The 25,146-nt window shown below is 43.7% G+C and overlaps 1 protein-coding gene across 3 annotated transcripts in view; it reads right to left on the reverse strand.

The window, feature by feature from the left end:
- RRP1B (ribosomal RNA processing 1B) overlaps window positions 1-25,146 on the reverse strand; it is a 130,342-nt gene that overhangs the window by 95,551 nt on the left and 9,645 nt on the right. For all 3 annotated transcript variants that reach the window (XM_033939617.1, XM_033939616.1, XM_033939618.1), the window contains exons 4-6: window positions 18,729-18,814; window positions 8,771-8,832; window positions 1,563-1,692 (exon numbers count right to left, since the gene is read on the reverse strand). In XM_033939617.1, coding sequence (XP_033795508.1) covers window positions 1,563-1,692; window positions 8,771-8,832; window positions 18,729-18,814 — 278 coding nt within the window. The remainder of the gene's footprint in view (window positions 1-1,562; window positions 1,693-8,770; window positions 8,833-18,728; window positions 18,815-25,146) is intronic.

Below are 25,146 nucleotides of genomic sequence, written 5' to 3' on the forward strand. Positions count from 1 at the left end.
ATATTGAGTGACACTGCCTAGGATCCATGATAGCTGTTACAAGGAAACACAAGTATTATGAGAACGAGCAAGGACTTTTCAGCACCTATTGAGCAGGTCCTCAGGCAGGCTAACACATAACATTCCACAAGCATTCAGTTAACTCAATCCACAAGGAAAGGGATGGGAAATTAGCTCATGAGGCAAACACATACTAATTAGTAAACATCCTCCCGACATTGGGATGGGAAATTAGTTCACGAGGCAGGCTAGGAGTATATTGATTGGTAAACATCCTCCCGGCATTCACTTAACTCAATCCACAAGGATAGGGGGATAAATACTGTTTCCCCTAGAAAGAAAAGCAGAGGGGACATTTCCACTACTGACAGAGAGGGACATTTAAGCTGTGTGATGACATTTTGTGAGTAAGCCTCCTGATCGTGGACAAGAGTGATGATATAATAACCGGTAACGTATTAATTCAAACTCTGTACTTAATCAATGATTATGACTAGAAATATTGTATATATGTAATAAAATGGCTAGAAATATTGTATATAGGTAATAAAACTTAATATGTATACTATTTTGATTTCCTGGCATTCTGTCCAGTGCGGATAGTGACTGAAGGTATTTGGTAAGCCTTTTTAAATAGTAATACATGCACATGTGGGGGAGAGAAAGGAAATGGGAAGAATTGGGGTGGAGGAAGGGAGCGATGATCACTGTACAAGACCTACCCCGAAAATAAGACCTAGTGCCTTTTTTGGCCCAAAATTAATATAAGACAGTGTCTTATTTTCGGGGCAACACAGTATGTTTCTGTTCTATGGAACACCCCGTTATGTTACTTGTGGCATGCTCTTCAACAAAGTGAACTTTTCTCCAGAGATAATCTAGAATAGGGCAAATATCCTGGGAAGTTTGAAAGCATAAGGAGTGATCTACTGAAATTTGAGACATGGTCCACAGCAGTGGTTCCCAACCCTGTCCTGGAGGACCCCCCAGGCCAGTCGGCTTTTCAGGATAGTCCTAATGAATATGCATGGTATACAATTCCAGACTTAAGTGTCCTTCATGGAAGAAGTTGCTGCTCTGTTGTGTTCATGAACCATTTCATGTTACGATGGTACTATAAGGCATCTTTCACTTTCTGATCTGAGTGATCTAGATGGCACGTATAGATTCAAAAAGCATGCCAGATAAGGAGGTTCATTTGTCAGTATAACTTTAAAAGTTAATAGAAATATTTTATAGACAATGCGATGATTAATTGGCAGCCAATGTCAGCGCATGCTTGGAGGCCCTCCAGACACGGCCTCAAGCTCATGGAAAACGAGATAAGGTTTGTGTGGGATGGGGCTGGGGTGAGGGAGAGTGGGCAGGGCGGGTGGCAGAACAGGATGGGGTGTGGATGTGCCACAGAAAAACATTTGCTTCGTTAGTGCACCAGAGCAAAAAAAAATTGTGGGATAATGAGATTATAGTCTTATCATATAAAAAGCATTAACAAGCTTAAAATTTTATATAGGAAGAGATTGATCATAGTTAGTAACAAAATAAAGGCTACATTTTTTTACCTCCTCTGCTCCAACTTTAGACAGTTCTTCAAGATAGATGTCAATTAAATGGAAGCGGACCCCGTTTGGGGCCTCGCTCTCACTGTCCAACACCTCCTTAATTAGCAGGTTCAAAAACTCTTCTACTAAGCTAGAAAGAAATTAAAGAGATAAAACATTAGATGCCTGAAGCAAAACAGACACATTTGATTGATTTCCCCCCCCACCGCCTCCTGTAAATCCTTCTCATCCCACAACAGCCACATTTAATCTAGCCCTAAATAATGCAGATCACAAGCTCCCAAAATACACGTATTCATGATCTGTGACTGCAGGTTCAGTTGCTCCCACCCTGCTGCAAACTTACCAGATGACTGTACACCTAAACAGGTGTTTGCAGAACAGTGTGCTCCAAACAGAATTGCCAACATAGTTGCACAAAATAGGACCCTCACAGAACAATGAAAGGTTCTCCTCCTCAATCTCCTTTCCTCTTTGGATTATGACTCCTAGATTATGGATCAATTTCCATGTCCTATTCACAATTCTCTCCCTCCCCTACCTCCACGGGTGTTTTCATGATCTTCATTGGGAGGTTCCTACATCATCTCATCCTACTCTCTCTTCACATTCTGCTTTCCTTCCCTGGATCCTGCACTTCATGGGTTCTACCTTTGGCTCTCTTACACCTAAAGGGAGGCCCTACATTCCTTGGGCAAGTGGACTTTCAGAGATCCTTTTGGTCCAAGGGAAGTGCATAGGGCGGGTGCTTGGGGATTTGAGGGGACTCCGTGAGGTCTCTAGTAAAGAGGTGGGACTTTTTTCCTGCACCTTCAATGGGCATCCTATCTCCCTCATCGTAATTAATCAACTGATCAACTGTAATTGATAATTAGATGCAACTGATTGAACACAGCCAGGCTTGATTTCAGCCACACCTGTTGAATCCAAACCTCACTATATATTGAACATTACCATGAGAGTGAAGTAGTCACCATAAAGTTTCTACAAAAACACTAAGCCACGATCAAAGGAAATTCCAAAATAGATGAAAAAATAGCTGTTACATAGAAAAATAAAGATAAAGACCATATGGCCTATCCAGTCTACCCATCCATGCCATCTTCTATCTTTTCTCTCCCTTAGTGATCCTACATATTTGTCCCAAGTTGCTTGAATTCAGAAACAGTCTTAAGTCTCCACCGGGAGCTTATTCCATGAATTCACCACTCTTTCTGTGAAGAAATATTCCCGCAGGATACTCCTGAATCTGTTCACTTTCTCCTTCTTCCTATGCCCCACATTCCAAAGCATGAGAAATATATAGTGGAATTAGAAAAGGTACAGAGAAGGGTGACAAAATGATAAAAGGGATGGGACAACTTACCTATGAGGAAAAGCTAAAGCGGTTAGGGCTCTTCAGCTTAGAGAAGAGATGGCTGAAGGGATATATGATAGAGGTCTATAAAATATTGAGTGGAGTGGAATGGGTAGATGCCACGCCAGACGCCGCATGGCCACCAAGAAAGCAGCTCGAGCAGACAGCTCAAAAGCATCATAGGAGGACTGAAGAAGCTGTAGCCGGAGTAGGGACAAGGATGCAAGGACTTCTTGGTATTCAAAATGTGCACGAGAATCCAGATAAGGCATGAACTTAGGAAGGATAGAGAGAAAGAACTCAAAGTAGATGATGAAATGAAAATTATAGTTGAGGACTCTGGAGGTCATCACAGAGTTTGGTAGATGCGATGACCAAATCTGTCCATCGTTTTGCCTTTCCGTCCCGGAGGAACAGTGGCATACACCTGAGAAGGGTGAGAACGTTTCAAAGAAGATTCAACCAGAAGGGATTGGTGAGACAATTGAGCGTTGTCAAACCCCTTATGATGTACAGTCCTGTATCTGGAATCCAATTTGCCTGGAACAGCTGGAATGGAATAAGGAGTTTCCAGACAGCGGACAAAGGTTTGATCCAAAAGCTTGTGAAGAGGAAGCTTGAGGGATTCAGCCGGAGGTTGAGGGAGATGCATGGTCTTGAGATACTCCTTGGAAAACTTAGATCCAGTGTCAAGTTGAATATCTAAGTCAACTGCCATCTGACGCAGAAAAGATGAAAAAGACAGCTGATCTGCCAAAGCCTGGCCTCGAGAGGGACTCGAGGATGTCGAGGCAGCATGCTCCAGTGAAGAAGGAGATCTGGATGGAGAAAAAGAACCCACCGGGTCTTCGAGATCCGGAAGCGGAAGGCAGGCGGTGGGGAATATTGAAGAAAAGGCTGCTTCCGATGAGGCGAGGCATACCTGGATGAATGCTTCGAAGAATGCCTCGATCTATGATGCGAGCTGTGCCTAGAAGCAGGCCTCGATAATCGAGGAGAGCGTGTCCCAGTCGAAGCCCCCAGAGAATGGATAGGGCTGGAGGCTGTGGAACGAAGCAGAAGAACCTTGAGGCACTCGCAAAGACTCTGCTCCTTGCATCGAGTGTAAGGGTTCCAATGGAGGCATGGGCAAAGACTCTGCTCCTTGCGATGCATGCCGAGATTCCAGACCAGACACTCGCAGAGACTCTGCTCCCTGCAGAGAGTGTGCATGCGACTGAGGCACATAAGGCGGCTCGACCTCGCGGGAGACCTCCGAATGCCCAGGCTGGATTTGTGAGAGAAGCCTCGGCCCCATGGTAGTAAAGAGCTGAATGAATTGCTTCTCTAATAAGGTCTGAAACGAAGCCGGCAAGGATGGATCCGCGTCTCCAACGGGACCACCTGCACAGGCTTCGTGCTCTCTCGAAGCAGTGTGAGAGTGCTTGGACTTGTAAGCCTTGGGCACTTTAAGCACCACTGGGGGAATGGGATGCTGTGCTATCTGACCTGAAGAGACAGAGGAAGGCACTGCAGCAAGCGTCGAAGACATAGCCGGTATAAACGAGGCAGGTTTGATGAGGCTCGGAGCAGAAGCTGTGGAAGCCTGGAGAGCATTGGGTGATGTCGAGGGTGAAGCACCCCTCGAGGACGAAAGCTCCATCGAAGACTCCATGCTGAAAAGCTGCTCCCACAGGATGCAACAACGCTTAAAAGCACGAGACTTAAGTGTTGAGCAAGGCTGGCACGATTTCGGGAGATGTTGAGGCCCGAGACACCGAAGACAGCGTCGAAGTGTTGATGAGGGTCCGTCAGGGAAATCGTGCGCTGGCACTTGGAACACTTTTTAAAACCGGTTGCAGGCTGGGACATAGGCCGAAAAAGCGCCGCCGCAAGATCGAAGCCGCAGGGCTGCAGCCACATGGCCTGCCCGGTAAAACAAACGGAAGAATTTTTTTTTTTTTTTAAAAGAATAAAACAAAGACGAAAACCAGCGATTCTGAGTAAAAATAAAACAAAACCGCGGACAAAAAGTACAAGTGAAAATACTTCACGCAGAGAGTCGAAGACGGACTTCTCGGTTCCACGGAAAAGTAGAACTGAGGAGATTGTGCTGGGCGGGAAGACACTCGCACATGCACGGTGCGGGCGACTCGAAACTTCGAGTTTCTTCAAGCAAGTCTGCTTGTGAGGTGTCCGTATCGGGGCTCTGTTGGATGACGTCACCCATTTATGAGAATACCTGCCTGTTTGTCCTGGGATAGAGAGGCTTTTAAAACAAAACCAGAAAATCCAAGATGGCTGCCATTTGGCACCAAAAAAATGGCCCAGGGAAAGTGAATAAAAACATAAAACATTCAGCAAAGGGATTTTTGGAGGTAGGGTACCCAAATACTAGTCCCAGAAAACCTTCAAAACTGCAATTTAGGGACCCCCCTGATTTTCCCCATAGCCAATAATGGACTCTACCTACAGATCCATAGATGCCGTGCCTACTTCAGCTGAAAACAGCAGCTGAGAAATGGAGAAGACTTCTGCCTCAGACAAGCATGTCAAAGTAACTCAGATGCTAAGAGAGCCTGAGACCCCCACAACTTCTTACGCATAGTCCGGTGGGAAGAAATGCAGTCGACACCCACTAGAGCCCTCAAGAAGGACACAGGACAACAAAGCTTGCGCTTAAGCTCTAGTACCAACCAGGAGTGAGCTTTGTTACCAGAGAAATGTCTTCTGAGCCACTGAAAGAATTAATGCAGACTTGCTATCTAGGTGCCCTTTAAAAGGGTTGCCTTCCCAGCTACAGACTTCCGCCAAGACAGTCTGTCTCTTTTCCTAGGCAGAGCTGCCCCAGTAACTCTGGGGCAAAGCCTCCAAATCCAGATAAAAAAAACGGAACATAATAAAATAAGATCAGAGCAGATCAGAAAGATACCTTCCAACTTGAGGGTAGAAGGAAAAACTGAGGAGTTAGATCACTGCCCAGTGGTGCAGGAGGTGGAGCTGAGAGAGAAAAAAAAAATGTAGACAATGCCTTCTGCACAACTCATAACTAGAGGAGAATAACCCACTGGTTCGAGATTCATGTGCCTTTTGCACTAGAAAAAGATTTATGCCAATGCAGAAAACACATGCAAAATCGTGAGAACAAAACTTGTATCAAGTGACTTTTTTGCTAGACTTCAAACACCCAAGGCACTACTTATTGTCTTTCTTCGTGCTCTTGCTGGGGTGGTGTTTTCATCATTGGTCTTAGCATGGTGACATATGCAAAAATATTTTTATATATCTAATATAATAAAATGGTAGGCCGCGCATGCGCACAAAAAAAAACGTGTTCCCTGAGCTGTCGCGAAAATACGACTGCGCATGCGCGGCCCCGGCGGCGGCTTTCAAATTTAAAAAAAAAAAAATTTACACAGCTGCGAGACAGGAGCTGCGGCGGCGACTTTCAACGACGAAGAAGCTGCAGCTCGTGAAGTCGGGGCCTCCCCCGCCACGTACAACCCGCTCCCTCTCCTGCAGCTCAGGCACCACAGAAGCTGTGAAAACGCGCAACCCAGTCCCCGCGTCTGGCTACCCTTCCCCCCAACACAGCGCATTTGCCCCCCCCTCTCAGAGAGTCCTTTGCCGCTCACCACCCTTCCCTTGCCACTGACCCGACTACCTACCCGGCGATTTAAGCAGCATTCTTCACATGCTGCTTCAGGCACTTCTACTGCCCTGATTTGCTCTGCCGCGTCTCTGATGATGTCATCAGGGACGTGCCAGAGTAAATCAGGGCAGTAGAAGAACCTGAAGCAGCGTGTGAAGACTGCTGCACAGGCTGCTTGAATGGGAGCAGAAAGAGGTGCTGATGGACGGGGGGGGGGAAATGAAGGGAGGCCTACTGCTGGACAGAGGGAGCAGGAAGAGGTGCTGATGGACAGGGGGGAGGTAAAACAAAGGGAGAAGGACTGCTGCTGGATAAGGGGAGCTTGAATGGGTGGTGGTGGACAGGGGGGGAAAATAAAGGGAGGTCTAATGCTGGACAGGGGGAGCAGGAAGAGGTGCTGATGGACAGGGGGAAAAAATGAAGGGAGGCCTACTGCTGGACAGGGGGAGCAGGAAGAGATGCTGATGGACAGGGGGAAAAAATGAAGGGAGGCCTACTGCTGGACAGGGGGAGCAGGAAGAGATGCTGATGGACGGGGGGGGGGATGGAAATGAAGGGAGACCTACTGCTGGACAGAGGGAGCAGGAAGAGGTGATGATGGACAGGGGGGAGGTAAAACAAAGGGAGAAGGGCTGCTGCTGGATAAAGGGAGCAGTGAAGGGGTGGTGGTGGACACAGGGGAGGTAAAAAGAAGGGAGAATGGACAGGAAAAGTGGCTAAGGAGACAGAGAGAGAAAAAAATAAAGACAGACACACACATATATTCTAGCACCCAAGGGAGGAAAATGCTGCACAGGGAAGTAGGGAGGGGGGAAATGCTGATGCACAAGGAAATGGAGGAGGAGGGAATGCTGATATGGCTACTGTACAGGAAAGTAGACAAGGGGAGATAAATGCTGCATAGGGGGCAGAAAGAGAGACAAATAGAAAGAAAGACAAATAATAGGAGGGAGGGAGACAGAAAGAAAAGAAGAAAGACACAAGGGCAGGGAGTGAGACAGAAAGAAAGAAAGACAGACATACATATATTCTAGCACCCGTTAATGTAACGGGCTTAAAGACTAGTATTGATTATAAACAGGCTCTATATAGATTGTAAAGTGCATGAAGTGCTATAAAGAAAATATATATGGTGGAAAAAGGCTTTCATTAAGAGCCGAAAATAACGCTACTCTCTGCACTGCACACCATATATATTGGTGTCTGTATTTAAAGTGGCATAACCTCTTACGAAACCAACAGTGAAACGGTTGAGCAGCCGTCGGGCATAAAGATAAGTGCCTTTCCTTTACAGCAATTTATGCACTTTACAATCTATATAGAGTCTGTTTATAATCAATATATATATAAATATTTTTGCATATGTCACCGTGCTAAGACCAATGATGAAAACACCACCCCAGCAAGGGCATGAAGAAAGACAATAAGTAGTGCCTTGGGTGTTTGAGGTCTAGCAAAATATTCACTTGATACAAGTTTTGTTCTCACGATTTTGCATTTGATATATTTTTTTTTAAAGTGAAAATACAAGGGAAAACATACAATAATCCGGAAACATACAACCAGAAAACAAAAACCAAAACACACGATGAAAAAGTCTACCGCATGGTTTCTGCGCGGAGACAAATGATCCCAACCAAGAAACCAAGCACCAACCCACTCCCAAACCCCCCCCCCACCCCTCCAAGCACTCCAGTGTCAGAAATTCAAGAGGGCATTTTGGGCGCTATGGGACAAGCTGTCCCAAACAGGAGCCCAAACCGCCTGGAATTTCCTCCAGTGACTAGGGCCACAATTCTTAACATCCAAATATTCATACTTCAACAGGGTAAACAATTCATTTTTCCACATAGTAAGGGTAAGCACCTCTGCTTGCCTCCATAACAAAAGGATACATTTTCGAGACAACAACAAAGCTTTTTTCACCAATAAGGAATTATCCTTAGAGAATCCCAAAGAGGTGAACTGATAGAAAAGGAAAACATCCACCCTCAGGGGAATTCTTTTTTTATTGGACATTACTTAATTTTCCTTTTTTTAGTTGATTAATGCAGAAAACAGCAACATGTGATCCTCAACACTATGTCTTTTTTTTTCTGTTAACACATTATTCAACAGAAAAGTAATCTGCATACCATTAGTTTACTGTATCAGATACGATACTGTTTTCAACATTTATACTGTTTCCAATGGTTCCATCAGATGCAATTGTTTACTAACCTTCTATCCCATGCATTTTTTTTCAGTACCACGAAGGACTGCCTCATCATTAAGCGGATCAACTATAGAATGTAAAACAAATTACAGTTTGAGATTCTTGTCAGGCTTTCAAAGAGCAATCAGAAATATTAACAACGAGGTCACACAAAATTTGTCCTGGGTGTGAACCATTATTTATTATAGGGAAGTAGCAGCCCAGACTTTTCAGCAAGAAGACTGAGGACCAGTCAAGGAAGGGTTCAAATGCTACACCTCCCACTGACACTTCTTGTGATCTTGGGAAACTACTTCACTCTCCACTGCTCCAACTTATTGTAGATCAGTGGTCTCAAACATGCGGCCCGGGGGCCACATGCAGCCCACTAGGTACTATTTTGAGGCCCTCAGTATGTTTATCATAATCACAAAAGTAAAATAAAACAATTTCTTGATCATATGTCTGTTTAGCTATAAATTACAATATTATTATTAAAACTTAGCCAAAAAGAAAGATTTATAAACTATAAAGAGTTTTACCTCATGCAAAATTGTCATGCAAAATTGACATTAACTGTTTTTTTCTGAGGCCCTTCAAGTACCTACAAATCCAAAATATGGCCCTGCAAAGGGTTTGAGTTTGAGACCACTGTTGTAGATGATGAGCCCTCTGGGGATGAGAGCTACACCAACTTTTTTTTCTCACCTTGAGCTATGAGTTGAAAAAGGCAGTAATTAAATTTAACATTCAAATCCTGTAACCTAGTATAGTGTGTTCTCACTATTTGCTAGGGTTAGGTTCCTAGAAAATCCTATGAATACAAAAAACCACAACTACAGAACCATTGATCCTATGGGGGAAAAAAGGCAGCCATGTAAACTGTACACTGTTGCTTCCTAACACCATAAACTAATCATTTTGTGTACGTTTATAAAGAACATCTTACTTATTATATAGGGTGCTGAAGGAACTTAGGGAAGTTCTAGTAGCTCCATTGACTGACCTTTTCAATGAGTCTTTAGAGTCAGGAGTGGTACTGGAGGACTGGAGAAGGGCGGATGTAGTCCCTCTCCACAAAAGTAGAAGTAAGGAAGACGTAGGAAATTACAGGCTGGTATGTCTGACTTCTGTGATAAGCAAATTAATGGAAACATTTTTAAAACAGAGAATGACCAAGTTTCTGGAATCCTGTGGATTATAGGACTGGAGGCAACATGGATTCACTAGAGGTAGGTCTTGTCAGACAATTTCTTTGACAGGGTGACCAGAGAATTGGACAGAGGGAGTGCACTAGATGTGGTGTATTTAGATTTTTGCAAAGTCTTTGACAGTGTTCCACACAGATGTCTAATAAATAAACTGAGTGCCCTTGGGATGGGTCCCAAAGTGAAGGGCTGGGTCAGGAACTGGTTGAGTGGAAGGCAACAGAGGGTAGTGATCAATGCAGATCGCACTGAGGAAAGGGATGTTACCAGTGATGTGCCTCAAGGTTCTGTTTTTGAGTCTGTTCTTTTTAACATTTTTATAAATAATATTGCTGAAGGGTTGTCGGGTAAGATTTGCCTCTTTGCGGATACCAAAATCTGCAATAGAGTAGACACGCCAGATGGTGTGAATAACATGAAGAAAGACCTGCTGAAGCTTGAAGAATGGTCTGAAATTTGGCAGCTAAAATTCAATGCTAAGAAATGCAAGGTCATGCATTTGGCCTGCAAAAACCAGAGGGAACGGTACAGTTTAGGGGGTGAAGAACTTATGTGCACGACGGAAAAGCGGGACTTGGGTGTTATTGTATGTGATGATCTTAAGGTGGCCAAACAGGTTGAAAAGGTGACAGCGAAAGCTAGAAGGATGCTAGGCTGCACAGAGAGAGGTATGGCCAGTAGGAAAAAGGAGGTATTGATGCCTCTGTATAAGACTCCTGTCCCGGCCTACCACTAGGTGGTTTAAGTTAAGGGGAAGGGTTAATTTGCTGGCTGGGTTAGAGGGCAGAGGGAGTACAGGACAATCAAGCCATTGTGACATCACTGATGAGGTTGGCTCTTTTTAGGGGAAAGAGGGTTTAGGGAAGGAAGGTGGGACAGTGTTCAAAGCCTGGCAGGGAGGGGGGGCTTGATTCACAGTCTGGTAGGGAATGGGACTGAGTGCAGGGAAGGAAGGGAAGGGGGCTGGGTGAAGAACTTGGCAGGGATGGGAGCTGAGTGCAGAACCTGGCAGGGCAGGACACTTGAACATTAAGCCACCCGACATATTCAAGTCAACCATTTTTCCTCTTTTTTGGGGGAAAATGGGGGTCTCGACTTGTATTCGGATCAACTTATATTTGAGAATATACAGTCGTTGTTTTATTAGTATTATGCTCACATATTATTAGTATTATGCTCACATATTATACGAAGGTCATTTCATATATAATGTACACTATTTTTTTTAATTTGCATGTTTTGTTGTTTTTTTTTCAAGTATTTCTTTACAATCCATCAATAGTCTCCCTGCTTGCAGTGATCGAATCCCAACGTCCAGGAAGCTTCATTATTCCATCCATGACACCTTTTTTGTTCAGTTGCTGAATGGCTCAGGAACCGGTGGAAAAAAGCTCTTCCAGAGATGCAAAATGAAGTCCATGCATAAATTGTTTCAACTTTGGAAAAAGGTCAAAGTCTGGTGGACTCATGTCTGGACTGTAGGGAGCATGAGGTAACACCTCCCAGCCGTATTTGTGTAGTTTTTCAATGAAGTGGAGAGCTCCATCTTCACCACGGCCAAAATAATTTCGACAAGCTCAATCAAAAGTCAAACAAAATGATGATTTTTGCTTATGATCATGAAGGCATCATCATTACAGACAAAGTTCCATGTGAAAGAAGTGCCACAGCAGTGTATTATTGTGGGGTTTTTTAAAAATGCGCCGAAAAATGTACAAAACCTGATCTCAGCTGCTCTTGGCTGGGCCACTCATTCTTCACGACAACACTTGCCTGCACATAGGGAATGTCATTGAAAAACTACACAAATATGGCTGGGAGGTGTTACTTCATGCTCCCTACAGTCCAGACATGAGTCCACCAGACTTCGACCTTTTTCCAAAGTTGAAACAACCTATGCGTGGACATCGTTTTGCATCTCTGGAAGAGCTTTTTTTCCACCGGTACCTGATGGAATAATGAAGCTTCCCGGACTTTGGGACTCGGTCATTGCAAAGCAAGGAGACTATTTTGAAGGATTGTAAAGAAATACTTGAAAAAACAAACAAACATGTAAATTTTAAAAAATAGTGTGCATTATTTATGAAATGATCCTCGTATCTATGTTATTTGAATGTTCTTCCAGTCTCCGTAGTAAGAAATGGCTTGCTGTGAGGTTGCCACAGCTATTATTATTGAGACTGCACAGGCAAAAGCATACAAGGATCACTCCTACCCTGGCTCACTGCTGGATTGCTAGGGAAGTAAGGCAGTCTGTGGTGGGGGCAGGCTGGGTGAGCCAGCAGACAGGACACTGCAGGGAGGGAAGGAAGGAGGGACTGATTGCTCCTGTTCTCCACTCCACTGGGCCATCAGGGCAGTAAGGTAGAGCTATGGTGGGACTGGGAGGGGCAGACTGGCTTGCCGACTGCAGAACTAGCAAACAGGACACCTTGGAGAAGGGTGGGATTGCAACTGCCTTGGTACTTGAATATAAACCATCGTTTTACATTTGAGTTACCATCTTTCCCCTAAAAAGGAGGAGAAAATGTTATTTTGGTTAATATTTGAATATACACTGTAATTGTTCTGCAGTGCTGTTAAATGTGTATTTTTTAATACTGTTTCAAGTTAGCCATTATTTGATTTCAATTTGTCATTTCCACATTTACCTAATTTATTGTATTTATGTTTATATTTGGTCATTTTACTATTGTTATGCTGTTAACAAAATTGCAAGTTTTATGCTAAATTGTACCTGCATACCACCTTGGGTTAGTCTCTTCATAAAGATGGTTAATAAATCTCAATAAATACAGTAAATGCAAAGTGTAGCACAGAAGAGAAAAGGAACAACAATAATTATAGAAAAGAGACAAACTATGTCCATGAGTATCAAAAAGTTTAGTATTAAAAACATCTCTAAACTTATCTTTTATCTATATGTAGTAAAAGGCTCAGACAAGGATCATGTTTCACAATGGTTGCTTCAGGAGGCCAATCAGTACTGTCCCAAAAAAACTTAAGAAGTGTCCCTGTGGAAAGGAGAAATTAGGTTCTTACCTGCTAATTTTCTTTCTGTTAGCCTGTAGACGGGTATAGTTCCTTTACAGATGGGTATTATACCTCACTGCTACCAGCAGGTGGAGACTGAGATCAAACTTGTGTATCAGTATAGCTTCCCCTCTACTAATCCAGTCTGCCAAATAGCCAAGCAGAACCTAGGAAAATTCTTAACCGAAAACAGTAAAATACACTCCAAACAGGAGTGGAAAAACAACAAACATCTGCAAGCAACTGTTGGAACATGTGTAGAACTTTATCCTGTAAAATAAAACACCCCCACAGCTCACCAGCTAAGCTAGCTGAGCCAACGCCGCTTTTCTTAATTTTCCCCTACTCTAGAAAAATATTAGAACCCACAGAAAAATTCAAAATCTGCACAAGAGCAAAAACCCGCAATCACCACACAAAGACAGATAGAGTGAGGAACTATACCGGTCTACAGGCTAACAAAGAAAATTAGCAGGTAAGATCCTAATTTCTCCTTCTGTATCGACTGGTAGACCGATATAGTTCCTTTACGGATGGGATGTACTAAAGCAGTACCCATCAAGGGTGGGACCCCCAAAGGGTTGACAACAGAACATGTTCACCGAATACCATGTCCCGATGCACTTGAACATCCACACGGTAGTGTCTGACAAAGGAATGCAGAGAAGATCAAACTGCAACCTTGCAAATATCCACTGGAGGCACTAGAGAAGACTCAGCCCAAGAAGCTGCCTGACCCCTAGTGGAATGAGCCTTGAGAAATTGTGGAACAGGCTTCTACTTCAGAAGATAAACGGAAGCAATAGTCTCCTTGATCCAGCGTGCAATAGTAACTTTAGAAGCGCCATCCCCCTTACGAGGACCCACTAGGACCAAGAGATGATCTAATTTTCCGATCTCCTGGGTCCTGTGCTCATAAGAGCAAAGGACCCGACTGATAGCCAACTTGCGCAGCTGGCGTTGCTCAGAAGAGCCCTCCTGACTACCCAACACTGGGAGGACTACAGATTGATTGACATGAAAAGGAGAAACTACTTTTGGCAGAAAAGAAGGAACAGGCCTCAAGACAACCCGCACCCTAGAAAAACTCCAGGAAGGAAGCCCTACAAGAAAAAGCCTGCAGCTCAGAAACACATCTAGCTGAAGTAATGGCTACCAAGAAGACCGCTTTAAGAGTAAGATCCTTCAAAGAGTAGTCGCCCAAAGGTTCAAAAGGAGGGCGCACTAGAAATGACAGAATCAGATTCAGATCCCAAGAAGGAACAGAGTGCCGTCCACTGCGGCAGGTCCAAACTCGCCTCTTGTACAAGATGGGGGGTCTGGGGCCACCAACGAAGACTGCCCCAAGCTGAGAACGAAAGCGGAACAGGGTGATCCAGAACATGCCTCCCAGGCGACTACCTTCGAAGAAGAGCATACTGAAAAAGACGCATGTGGGCCCGCAACCACCTCTTTACATCAACGGAGGCTGCTATCGACCCCAAGATTTGGAAGAAATCCTGCACCCGAGGACACTGGGATGCCATAAGCAGGCGAATCTGAGATTGTAATTTGCTTACCCGGGCCTCTGGAAGGAAGGCCTTCCCCAAGGAGGTGTCGAATAGGACCCCAAGATATTCCAGGCACTGAGATGGAGACAACGGCTCTTGGCAAGATTGACTACCCATCCCAGCGAATGCAGAAACTCCACCACTCGAGCCGTGACCCGAGTGCTCTCCTGGAACGACTTGGCTTGAATCAACCAGTTGTCCAGGTAGGGACAAGAATGCCCTCTTTTCAACGCCGCCTCGATAACCACCATCACCTTGGTGAATGTCCGCGGAGCCGTGGCCAGATCAAAGGGAAGTACACAAAACTGATAATGTTGCTCCAAGATCGCAAAGCACAGGAAGCGATGATGGGAGGCCCGAATGGGAATGTGCAAGTAGGCCTCTGTCAGATCTAGAGAGGTCAGAAACTCCCCCCGCTGAACTGTCAGAATCACAGACTGCAGAGTTTCCATGTGGAAGGAAGGCAAGTGAAGAGCCCTGTTGACCCCCTTCAAATCTAGGATGGGTCAAAAGGTCCCTTCTTTCTTTGGCACCACAAAGTAAATCGAGTACCAACCTGTGCCCCACTCCTTCAGGGGAACTGGAACAACTGCGTGGAGAGCTAACAATCTTTGAAGGGTCTGGCGAAAGGCCTGCTGCTTCCACTTCACCTGCGAGGGAGAAGCTAGAAAACGGTGTGGCAAGGACCGGGTGAACTCCAGAGCATAGCCGTCCCAGATCACTTCCAGAACCCACTTATTGGACGTGACGTCTGCCCACTTTGGATAAAATTCTAGCAGTCATGCACCCAACGGAACTAAGACGGGCACCGGCAAAGAGTCATTGGGCAGGATGGGTGGCAGGAGACACGGCAGGGGCGCTACCAGCCCTGCAGCGGGCCCCACAAAAGGACTGCATGCGCTGGAGGAATCTGCCTCTAGAGAACCCAGAAGATGAAAAAAAGAGGCAGCTCCTCTACCAGGGCGGAAGCGGCGGAAATCACGCCCATGCCCAGAGCCACCTCAAGCCAGTGGCCTAGGCCTATCCTCAGGCAAGCGAGAGACTCTGGAATCAGTGAGAGTCTGAACCAACCTGTCCAGGTCCTCATCAAACAAGATCCTTTAAAAGGATACTTTGTCAACTTAGCTTGGATGCTGAAGCCACCGATCAAGCGCTAAGCCACAAGGCACAGCATGCTGCCACTCCAAAGGCTTGTCAGAAGCTCACAAGAGGTCATAAAGGGCATCCGAGAGATAAGAAGCACCCAATTCAATTTTGGCAACTCAGATTTACTGTCAATGAAAACACACCCAAGCCACTATCTCACAACACATCACTTCCTGGACTGACAGAGCTGTCACATCAAAACTCTGTTTAAGGAGGGACTCCAACTTACACTCCTCTGGGTCCTTCAAGGCCGCACTGCCCTCAACAGGCACGGTATGCCTCTTAGAAATGGCCTAGACCACCGCGTCCACTACTGGTGACTTCAAAGTTACCCTATCCTCTTCAGAAATGGAATTCAGGTGGGCCATGGAGCACGCAAAACAAAAAGGGGCTACCGCACCTGCCACTGTGCGAGCATAAGATCCCAAATATTCTGATGCATAGGAAAAGAGAGGGAAGCAGAGTGGATCCCCTTACGCAAGGGGCCACTGTACGGGGGGCTCCGACTGGGTGTCCTCAAAGTGCAACACTGAGGAGACCTGCAGAATTAACTCATGAAGCTCGTCCTGCTGAAAAATGTGCACCACAGATGCTTCTTCGCCAGCTGGGGGGTGCTCAAACCCCTCGCTGGTGGAATCTGACCCCCCAAGAGGATCCTGGAATTCTCCCCAAAGGGTACAGGTCCTCATCAATAACATCTTGCTCCTTTAGGTAAAAATTCTCATCCCCAGAGATCCTCGGGCGATTGGATGAGAGAGGAGGGCTGTGCTGGGAAGACTTTGAGGGTAACCCTCCGCCCCCCCGAGAATCCCGGAGTGGACATGGAACCTCCTGCCACCAGCACATAAGATTTACAAAGTGCTAACATAAAATCAGGGGGAAAGACCCCCGGTGGCCCCAAGGAACTCCCTGCCCCAGCAGGGGACCCTGTCATACCTTGCCCCTGTATTTCCAGAACAGGGGGAAGATCACCTGAGGTAACTGAGAGGAAGGAGGTTCCCGCTGAAAATAGACCCAAAACCTCCAAAATCGGAGGTCCTGCGGCCTACCACGTTTGAAAAGCCTGGGACTTTCCTGACGCTGAGGCCGAGGAACCGACCGATGCGAAAAGGGAATTCCCAGCCGGACTGGCAGTAAGGGAATCCTTTCTCCTGGACTGTTGGCGGCTGGGGAACCCTCCGCGTGGGCGTCGGGAGAAGCCCAGGCTTCCCCGCGATCTGAAGCCGACTCGAGAAGCTCTATCAGCAGGGCGCCCTCGCCGCTGGCATCCGCTGCCGACAAGGCTGCCCCACTGCTCTGGTCTTCACGCTTACACAGGCCGGCCGCGAATACCTCGCATATGGATCACAATGAGCAATTTTTCCCTTTAAAAGTGATCATTGTGCCAGAAAACACCCTAGCTGAAAGAAAAAGTGCCGGTTAATTGAAAAAAGCACAAACAGGCAGTTTTACAGGGAAATGATCCGTGTAGACTGGCACACCTCAGGATTTTTTTTTTTTCTCCAATCAGAACAGACTCCACGACTCTCAAGCTAGAGGGCTGCCCAAACAGGGGGCCAGGCCGCCTGCTGAGGCATCTCTACAAAAATATGTGGAGGTGGAGGAAGGTGGAGGGAGAGACCCAGCACGAGACCCGCCGGGTTTACCACCCCCGAAGTCGGATGGATCCCCAAACAGAACCTGTCCAAGCTCTATCTGGCACAAAGGGGAACCAGGAGTCCAAAAACAAAGTTCCAACAGTGCTAAGAGAGGAGCCGAAAAGCCTTACCACCTGCTACCGGAGACTGAGGAAGACTGGATTAGTAGAGGGGAAGCTATACTGATATACAAGTTTGATCTCAGTCTCCACCTGCTGGTAGCAGTAAGGTATAATACCCATCTGTAAAGGAACTATACTGGTCTACCAGACGATACAGAATAAGTTATTTTGGGACAGTACTGATTGGCCTCCTGAAGCAACCATTGCAAAATGGTCTGTGTCAGGGCCTTTTACTACATATAGATAAAAGATAAGTTATGAGAGTTTTTTATATTAAACTTTTTGACATTCATGGACACGATGTAATGGTATAGATTTTAAACACTTAGAGGTGGGCAGTGTACTATGATTAGAACTATTAATAAAGACTATAAAGTTCTCCATTTGGGACTCATGGTCTTTCATTTGATTTATGATCTATGAGTACATTTGAAATGTGAGGATACTACATGAACTATATATACAGTTTTTTTGCATTTATAAATACCTGTAGGATCCTTTTGTTAGAGTTATTATTATTATAAGCAGACTCTTCATCTGTGATGCATTGTTTATGCTGGGTAAGTAGAGTTGTAGATTTTCCTACCCTTTGTGTCTGCATTCAAGAAAGCGTGGGACAGGCATGTGGGATCTCTTAGGGAGAGCAGGAGATCGCGGATGCTGTGGGCGGGTAGACTGGATGGACCATTTGGCCTTTATCTGCTGTCATGTTTCTATGTAATTTGACATACAAACAGCTGCACAACTGGAATATACAATTCCCTACAAAATATTTTTGGAATGTTGCTTCTTAACTTTGCAGAAAACAATTATTTTACAAATTTACTAAAATTGTATATAATTACAAACAGATACTAGTTTTGATGCTCTCTTTGTATTTATGAGAAGATAGCTAGCGGGGAGAAAGGGCAATTTTTAGCTCTTATTACTGGGGTACCTAGTGCTATACTCACCTGTACAAAATCCATATTAAGTTTACTATACAATATTATTTCTTGTTGCATTGCAAATGGTATATAACCTTTTTAGGTTTAGTCAGTCTGGTTATACTAAGACACATAAGTCAAGAGTTAGCACCCACCTATATACAGGTACCATTAGTCATAATTTATCACACACCAAATGTGGGACATAAACAACCTGGCTTATCTACCAAGGAAGGCCAAGTTCATTCAAGACAAAAACTTGAGTCGCATAGTTCAAATGATAAACAGATAACACTAATAGGGAGGTACAGAAGAGAGTTTAATAAATAAAATTAAAGGATAAGATACCCAAAGAATCTTACCAGGTAAAATTTATCTAAACGCAGACTGTCTATTCCATTCCATTCACGACACACTGTTTGCCAGAATGTCTGAATGAAGATAAGTTCTATAAAGGAACACACAAAATAGAGAAGGAAAAGATTAGGAATACTTTAGTCAATATTATTCTGATCAAACCTCAACTACAGGTAATCTCAAACTATCTCCCTATAGGCATATACACTTTCTCTGAGGCATGTATAACTATGAGCCAATTGAGGACTAGGACCTGGGATTAGGAGGAATGATGGGGGGATAGGACAGAGACTGTACTACTGTTCAAAGCAACCTGAGAAAAGCAAAACAATTTAGTTTTGAAGCTCATTTCCTTAATGAGTTCCTTTTGAATGTGCAGTTTTCCAAAACCACTACTTATAGGTGCAAATTAGTGCTGCCGATTCACCGATTCATTCTGGTGAATTGATTCAAATTGATTCATTTCCTTAAAAAAAAAATCACACTCACCGATTCAGTGAGTCTCCTAAACAGCAGCAGAAGTGAATAGGCTGCTCCTGGCTTGCCTGCCAGGGCCTTCCCTCTACCGCGTCACTAATGACATCACTAATGACGCTGCAGAGGGAAGCCCTGGTGGGTAGGCCACAAGTAGCCTGTTTACCGCTGCTACTTTAGAAGGCCCAAAAGTTGTGGTCTCACAGGGGGGGGTGTCAAATGCTGCACAGGGTGATGGGTGGGAGAGATGAAAAACTGCAAAGGGGGATGGGAGGGAGGAATGGAATTCCCTTTTCACCCATCGAATCAGCATCAGCATCAATTCCCACACACTGCCTGCTGCTGACCTGGAAATCTCTCTGCAGCAGAGAGGAGACTTCCATGTTAGCGGCAGGCAGCATGTGAGTCACTGCCAATAACGCAACCTGAAGAAGCAAGCCTTGGAGTACAGGAAAGGAGAGGAAGAAAATCTGGTGGCACAGGGGAGGGGAGGGTGAGAAGAAGGAAAGACAGGGGAGTAGAGGGAGACATGTATGGTGAGGGGAGAAGATGAAATTGCAAATAATGGAGGGGAGGAAGGGAGAGATGGTGCATGGAGGGGGATAGAGAGATTTGACAAGGGTAAAAGGAAGGGGGGGAGAGAGAGGTGTTGGACCTGGGGGTAGATAAGAGGGAGAGAGAGATACACAGGAGATGAAAGGGAAGGAGGGAGACGCTGGATCCAGGAGAAGAATGAAGTGATGGAGAGATGCCTGGAAATGGGAGTGAAGGAAGAGAGTGGGACAAATGCTGGACCAAGGGGGATAGTGCAGCAGGAAAGAGATAGGGAGATGTTAGACTATGAGGGTGAGGAGGAGATCCTAGGCTATAAGGGCGGAGGAAGGAAGATACTGAGAGTGGTAGAACCCTGAAGAGGAGGAGAGGGTGGCAAGGAAACAGATAAGAGGATAGATATAAGAGAGGGTAGAAATATGGTAAATGGAGGTACATTGAAGATGAAAGGGAATGGAGGGCTGAGGAAAGAATGAGAAGGGAATGGGAGAGAAGATGAAAATTTGATAGGTAGCTGAAAAGTGAAAAAGAGGAGAAGGGTAAGAAAGAGGCAGAAAAGAGCTAAAAAGGAATGATCAATGTCTGAGGCAGGTGTAGTGAGGGAATAGACAGGAGAGAGTAGAAAAGACAAATAGATAGCAGCTACTTGAAGGAGAACTAGCAGACGACAGGAAAGCAGAAAAAGAAACTGGAACCAACATGATATAAAAATAAAACATCGAGACAACACAGATAGAAGAAAAACATTTTATTTTAACTGTTGGGTCATTCCATGTCAAGTGAACCAGGAGCCCACACTCGACCCCCTTGAAATCCAACCAAATTTTGCAGGGGTGTTGTCTAGCGTTTCAAATGAAACTCTGCTAAAATTTTTGGATCTATGGTATCTTAATTTGGTCAGGAGTTAGGGGTGGTTGAACAAAAGCAATCATTCCACTTCCATGCCTCTTGTGATCAAATACACCAACTTTGCTTAACCCTTTCAGGACCATAAGGATCGTAGGCCAATTTTTGTGGTTTTGACGACATTTTTATGGTAAAAAGGGCTTGCAGATGCCAAAAAATTGATTTTTTTGTGAAATATCATTATTTTTATTTAAAAAAAATCACACTTCTGGCTTATGGACAGTGTGGCAAGTGAATCTTCTCGTCAATCTAGCAACGACGCTAATGAATGAATGTCGGAACCAGTTTGTTTACATAAAGGCAGTATCATATGGAATCCGTACATATCAAATTTAGAACTGTAGACTATCCCAATCAAAATTTATAGGATTTTAAAGTTATGGGACAAATATGTCCCTTGGTCCTGAAAGGGCTAAGCACTGCAGAAGAAGGAAACTACCTAGGAGTCTGAAATTTTGCAGTTTGGTACAACACCTTGGGGCAAGTTTCTGTGTCAAGTTTGAAATCTTTTGCAAACGAGCTTCCATTTCTACAGGTCAGCATAAATAGGCAAAAAAATTCATAAAAGAAAATTTTTGGCATAAGTTTGGCTCCGTACTGCTGCTCGTAGGTAAGTCAGCTGAGAGTACAACTTTACCAGCAGACATGTACCATGAGGTACTTCCAAGATTTGCAATATGAGCCTTTACAGTCAAGTGAAGCTGAAGATATGACCATTCAAACAATATGGCTTTATGCATTTATGCAAATTTTCACTGTTTTTCAGATTCATATATCTCTGATGTTTAGTTTCTTTTGTTTTTTATATCATTTGTAAAAGCATGTTTTTTTACTACAGAAGCTATCCTGTTTCATCTTGGACCCGACCTTTCTTTGGTGAGAATTAAAGCTTCAAAGATAAGCATTAGTTGTATATGCGCATGAATGTTTAATATTGAAAAGAGGCATGTTTAACACAAACCATGTTGTATGCAAATGAACAAGGCATGAAGTTTCACAGTTAAGTTCAGATTGTTTTATGATCCCCTTCCCTGTATCCATGCATTTTCATACACCCACTGCCACTGGTCGTGACAAGTGTATTATACACCGAGACCACATATTTATCAGTTATTGATCCATTGTCTGAAAGACAATCCTAATAGTCAGATAATACCATATAAATTTCTAAACTTTATTAAAGACAAAAACGAAAAGTGCAAAAACCACACTTATTTAAAGTGCACATACATACTGACAAAGATCAGGAAATTGCATAAATTCAACTTTTAACTCAGTTTCTTGCACATGGTTTTGAAAGTCTGGTCAATGTATGCCAAAATAGCTTGTGGATAAGTGTACTGTCTACCTGATGAAGTGGTCATAGGTGCATTAAGGCCTGCAATAATATGCTGCTCAGAGATCCAGCATATGTCTCTGCGGGGAGGCCAATGAAATGACCATGCCTTGTGGAAATGACCATGACCTTGTGGAAGCAAAAAATTAACCAGAATGTTGCATTCTTCCATTGAAATTTCACATACATGACCAATCCACCAAGAATTGTCATATATGCAAGCTAAGTATTGTCCAGGTTGAAAGCTGGATGCTTGAAAGGTAGGGACATGTTCAGGATCAGGATCAGACTCTAAGACATTGGCAATGAATGAGCTGGTGCCACTTGAATTTTTGCTAATGCAGAGTCTAGCAGTGTCTATGGACTTAAATTAGTGATTTTCTCTTGTTCTAGCCACTGTGTGGCCCATACTAAAGCTTTGCTCCTGATCAGGTCTTATTGCTTCAATATCTTCCTTAGCAATGAAGAAAAATTTGATTCCCGAGACAGATTTATCGCAGAATTCAAATACATCCCTTGGTGTCAAAATTTGGTTATTGAGAGGGCGTTGTAAGCTGGCAAGGGCAGCTAAATGCTTGGCTGTTCTTCCAATCCCATCACATGGAGATTTGCCATGGCTGGTGCCAAAGAAGTTCCACTCAGCAGTAATTTTAAAGTCAGTATCATGGCTGCAGAGGTTAATGAAATTCTTGAAGTTTTTATATTGTGTAGCAGAACCATCACTAAAGTAGTGAATATGGCTTAAGATAGGCAAGACTTCCTTAAGATGCAGAATAAGCTTCCTCAAAAAATGCATGAACAGCAATAGTATTGTGACGCAAGTAGTCACTGATTATGCATATGCGTAGGCTTTGGATATCAGGATTTCAGAAGTAGACAACGAAGGGGTGTAATGTTGCTTGGCTATTTTCCCAGTGAAACCCCTGTATTGCATCCTGAACAATGAAGGAATAATTTTCAGCGAAGTCCATCAAAACAATAGCATGCCCCTCCTTTATATTTGCTTTCATTTCCTTCAGATAAGCACTTTGGTACTTGGAAATAAAATGGTGGCTGGCCAAATTAGAAATTTTTCCAATTAATTTGGGAGTGAAGTCTTCTATGGATAACTGTCGAGTTTCCAATGTATCCCGATCAATGTGAATCCACTGCTTAAATTCAATGATATCATCTGGATCATGTTCACCAAAGAACTCAGGAAAATAATTCTCCAAAGGGATCTGCCTAGAACATATTTCACACCGCTGCAACATGCAGTTTTTTGAGTTCATATCAAAGACAGTTTTATTCAGAAGCACCTTGTAGTCATCTGGAACTACAATTGCTGAAAGCATAAGTTTCACATTCTGGTGGATTGTGCAGACATGAGTCTCTGATGAACTGACTGTGACACACCACTTTGGCCGAAGCTCACAGAACTTTGAGAACCCAATTTCAGGCCCATGCTGACTGCGAAAGGTTATGTACAGTTCCTGCAGATTGCATAATAGCAATCTTTTCTGCTTTTGCACTTTTTCACAACTGATCCGAACAGAGACATAATCTTTTTTGCCTAGAGATTTCATTGTCTTCATAAAAATCCAGGACTTTCTGTGTAATCTGCTGAACAAGCACTTTTCCTCTCTTTGTTGCCATCCTGCTGTTTCAGCTTCCTGGCCTTTTAACTATTCTTGTTGAAACGCCAAATTCCAAAGCAGTTTTCTCATTAGTCCAGCTGTGTGGAGCAAGAGTGAGAATTTGTATTTTCTCCCTATTACTAGATAGTTCCAACTTCTGCTTCAGTTCAGTCAATAGAAGGTCATAGTCAGAACACCTTTTACATTGGCCATTTTCTGGTTCTGCTTTGAGATCAGCTGGAGTTAAATCACCAATAACTGCAATTTGGTCTGCAATTGCATTATGGGCTTCAGAGGGTTTGTATTTAGCATAACTTAAGGAATTTTGCTTGCTAATCTGTTGAATCTTTAGAGGAGAGATTCCTAGTGGTGAAAAGCTGGCATGGAGGTTTTCAGATGCATTGGTTGGGTCATCACTGTCAGAATCAGACTTAGATCTTGCAGTTTGACACACAAGTCTTGCCTGCATCTTGGACAAAGCTTTTGGCTTGGTTTAAACTCGTGCTTTATGATAGCTTTTAAATGATCAGTTGCAGGAAGATCAATTGGGTGTAGACCTTTGATATTGCTGTGATTCTGTTTTCTGAACGGATTACAGCAGTTCTTCTGTAGAAATTCAAACTTCGTCAGAATCAAGACTTCATGATGAGTACAGATATTAGATTCCACAGACAAAGTAGAAAGTCCAGAGCGTCTTTTAATTAATTCTTGGTCAAGCAAAGAGAAATCAGAAATAAGCTTCAAGCAGCTTTCTCCAGAATAGAAGATAGATGGTTTCTGGCACTATGATAATAGATTCCAATACTGCAGGGTTCTAGCTTTTTATTAGTCTCCATAAGATAAGAGTCATCTAAAAATACAGAATAAAAGTAAGGTGAAAAATATCAGTGTGAGAACACAATGAAAATAGAGCAAAGCAAGTTGTACATGTCAGCAAATGAAGAGCAAGTTTCCAAAATCCACACAGGCATAGCCTAGTTAACTAGGGAAAGAACCAGATGCTGCACAGAAAGAATAGATGGAAAGCAACACATATGATGTTATAAGGTCAAGATGAACCTTAAAGCCAGACTTGTTAATACAGCCACTGTGCTGTGATAGTTGCAAGTCAGAACATGTTCAGAAAAGCTGCATGTATCAAACATACTACTGCAGCTATGCGTACATTCTTGTGAATCACATAATTATATGTTTGGGCTTGCACGAAGTAAGTAGTTTGTGCAAGCCAATGCACGTTTTGACTGTCATCTTGGAAAAGTGCACAGTAAGTCTGTCAAATGCTGAGCATAGTATAAGATGAGTACTTGTGGCAGGCAAAGCTTGGTTATGAGTTTTCAGATCACTGCACATTCACAATGAAATCCCAATGACCCTTCAACATAAAATGTTTACAGCAAGCAAGTAATGCTTATCTTTAAACAATCAATTCTCATCAAAGAAAGATCAGGTCCAAGATGAAACAAGATAGCTTCTGTAGCAAAAAACATTCTCTTTCAAATGATATACAAAAACAAACTACACATTAGAGATATTTGAATC

This window comes from Geotrypetes seraphini, chromosome 3 (assembly GCF_902459505.1).
Source record: "Geotrypetes seraphini chromosome 3, aGeoSer1.1, whole genome shotgun sequence".
Taxonomy (NCBI): domain Eukaryota; kingdom Metazoa; phylum Chordata; class Amphibia; order Gymnophiona; family Dermophiidae; genus Geotrypetes; species Geotrypetes seraphini.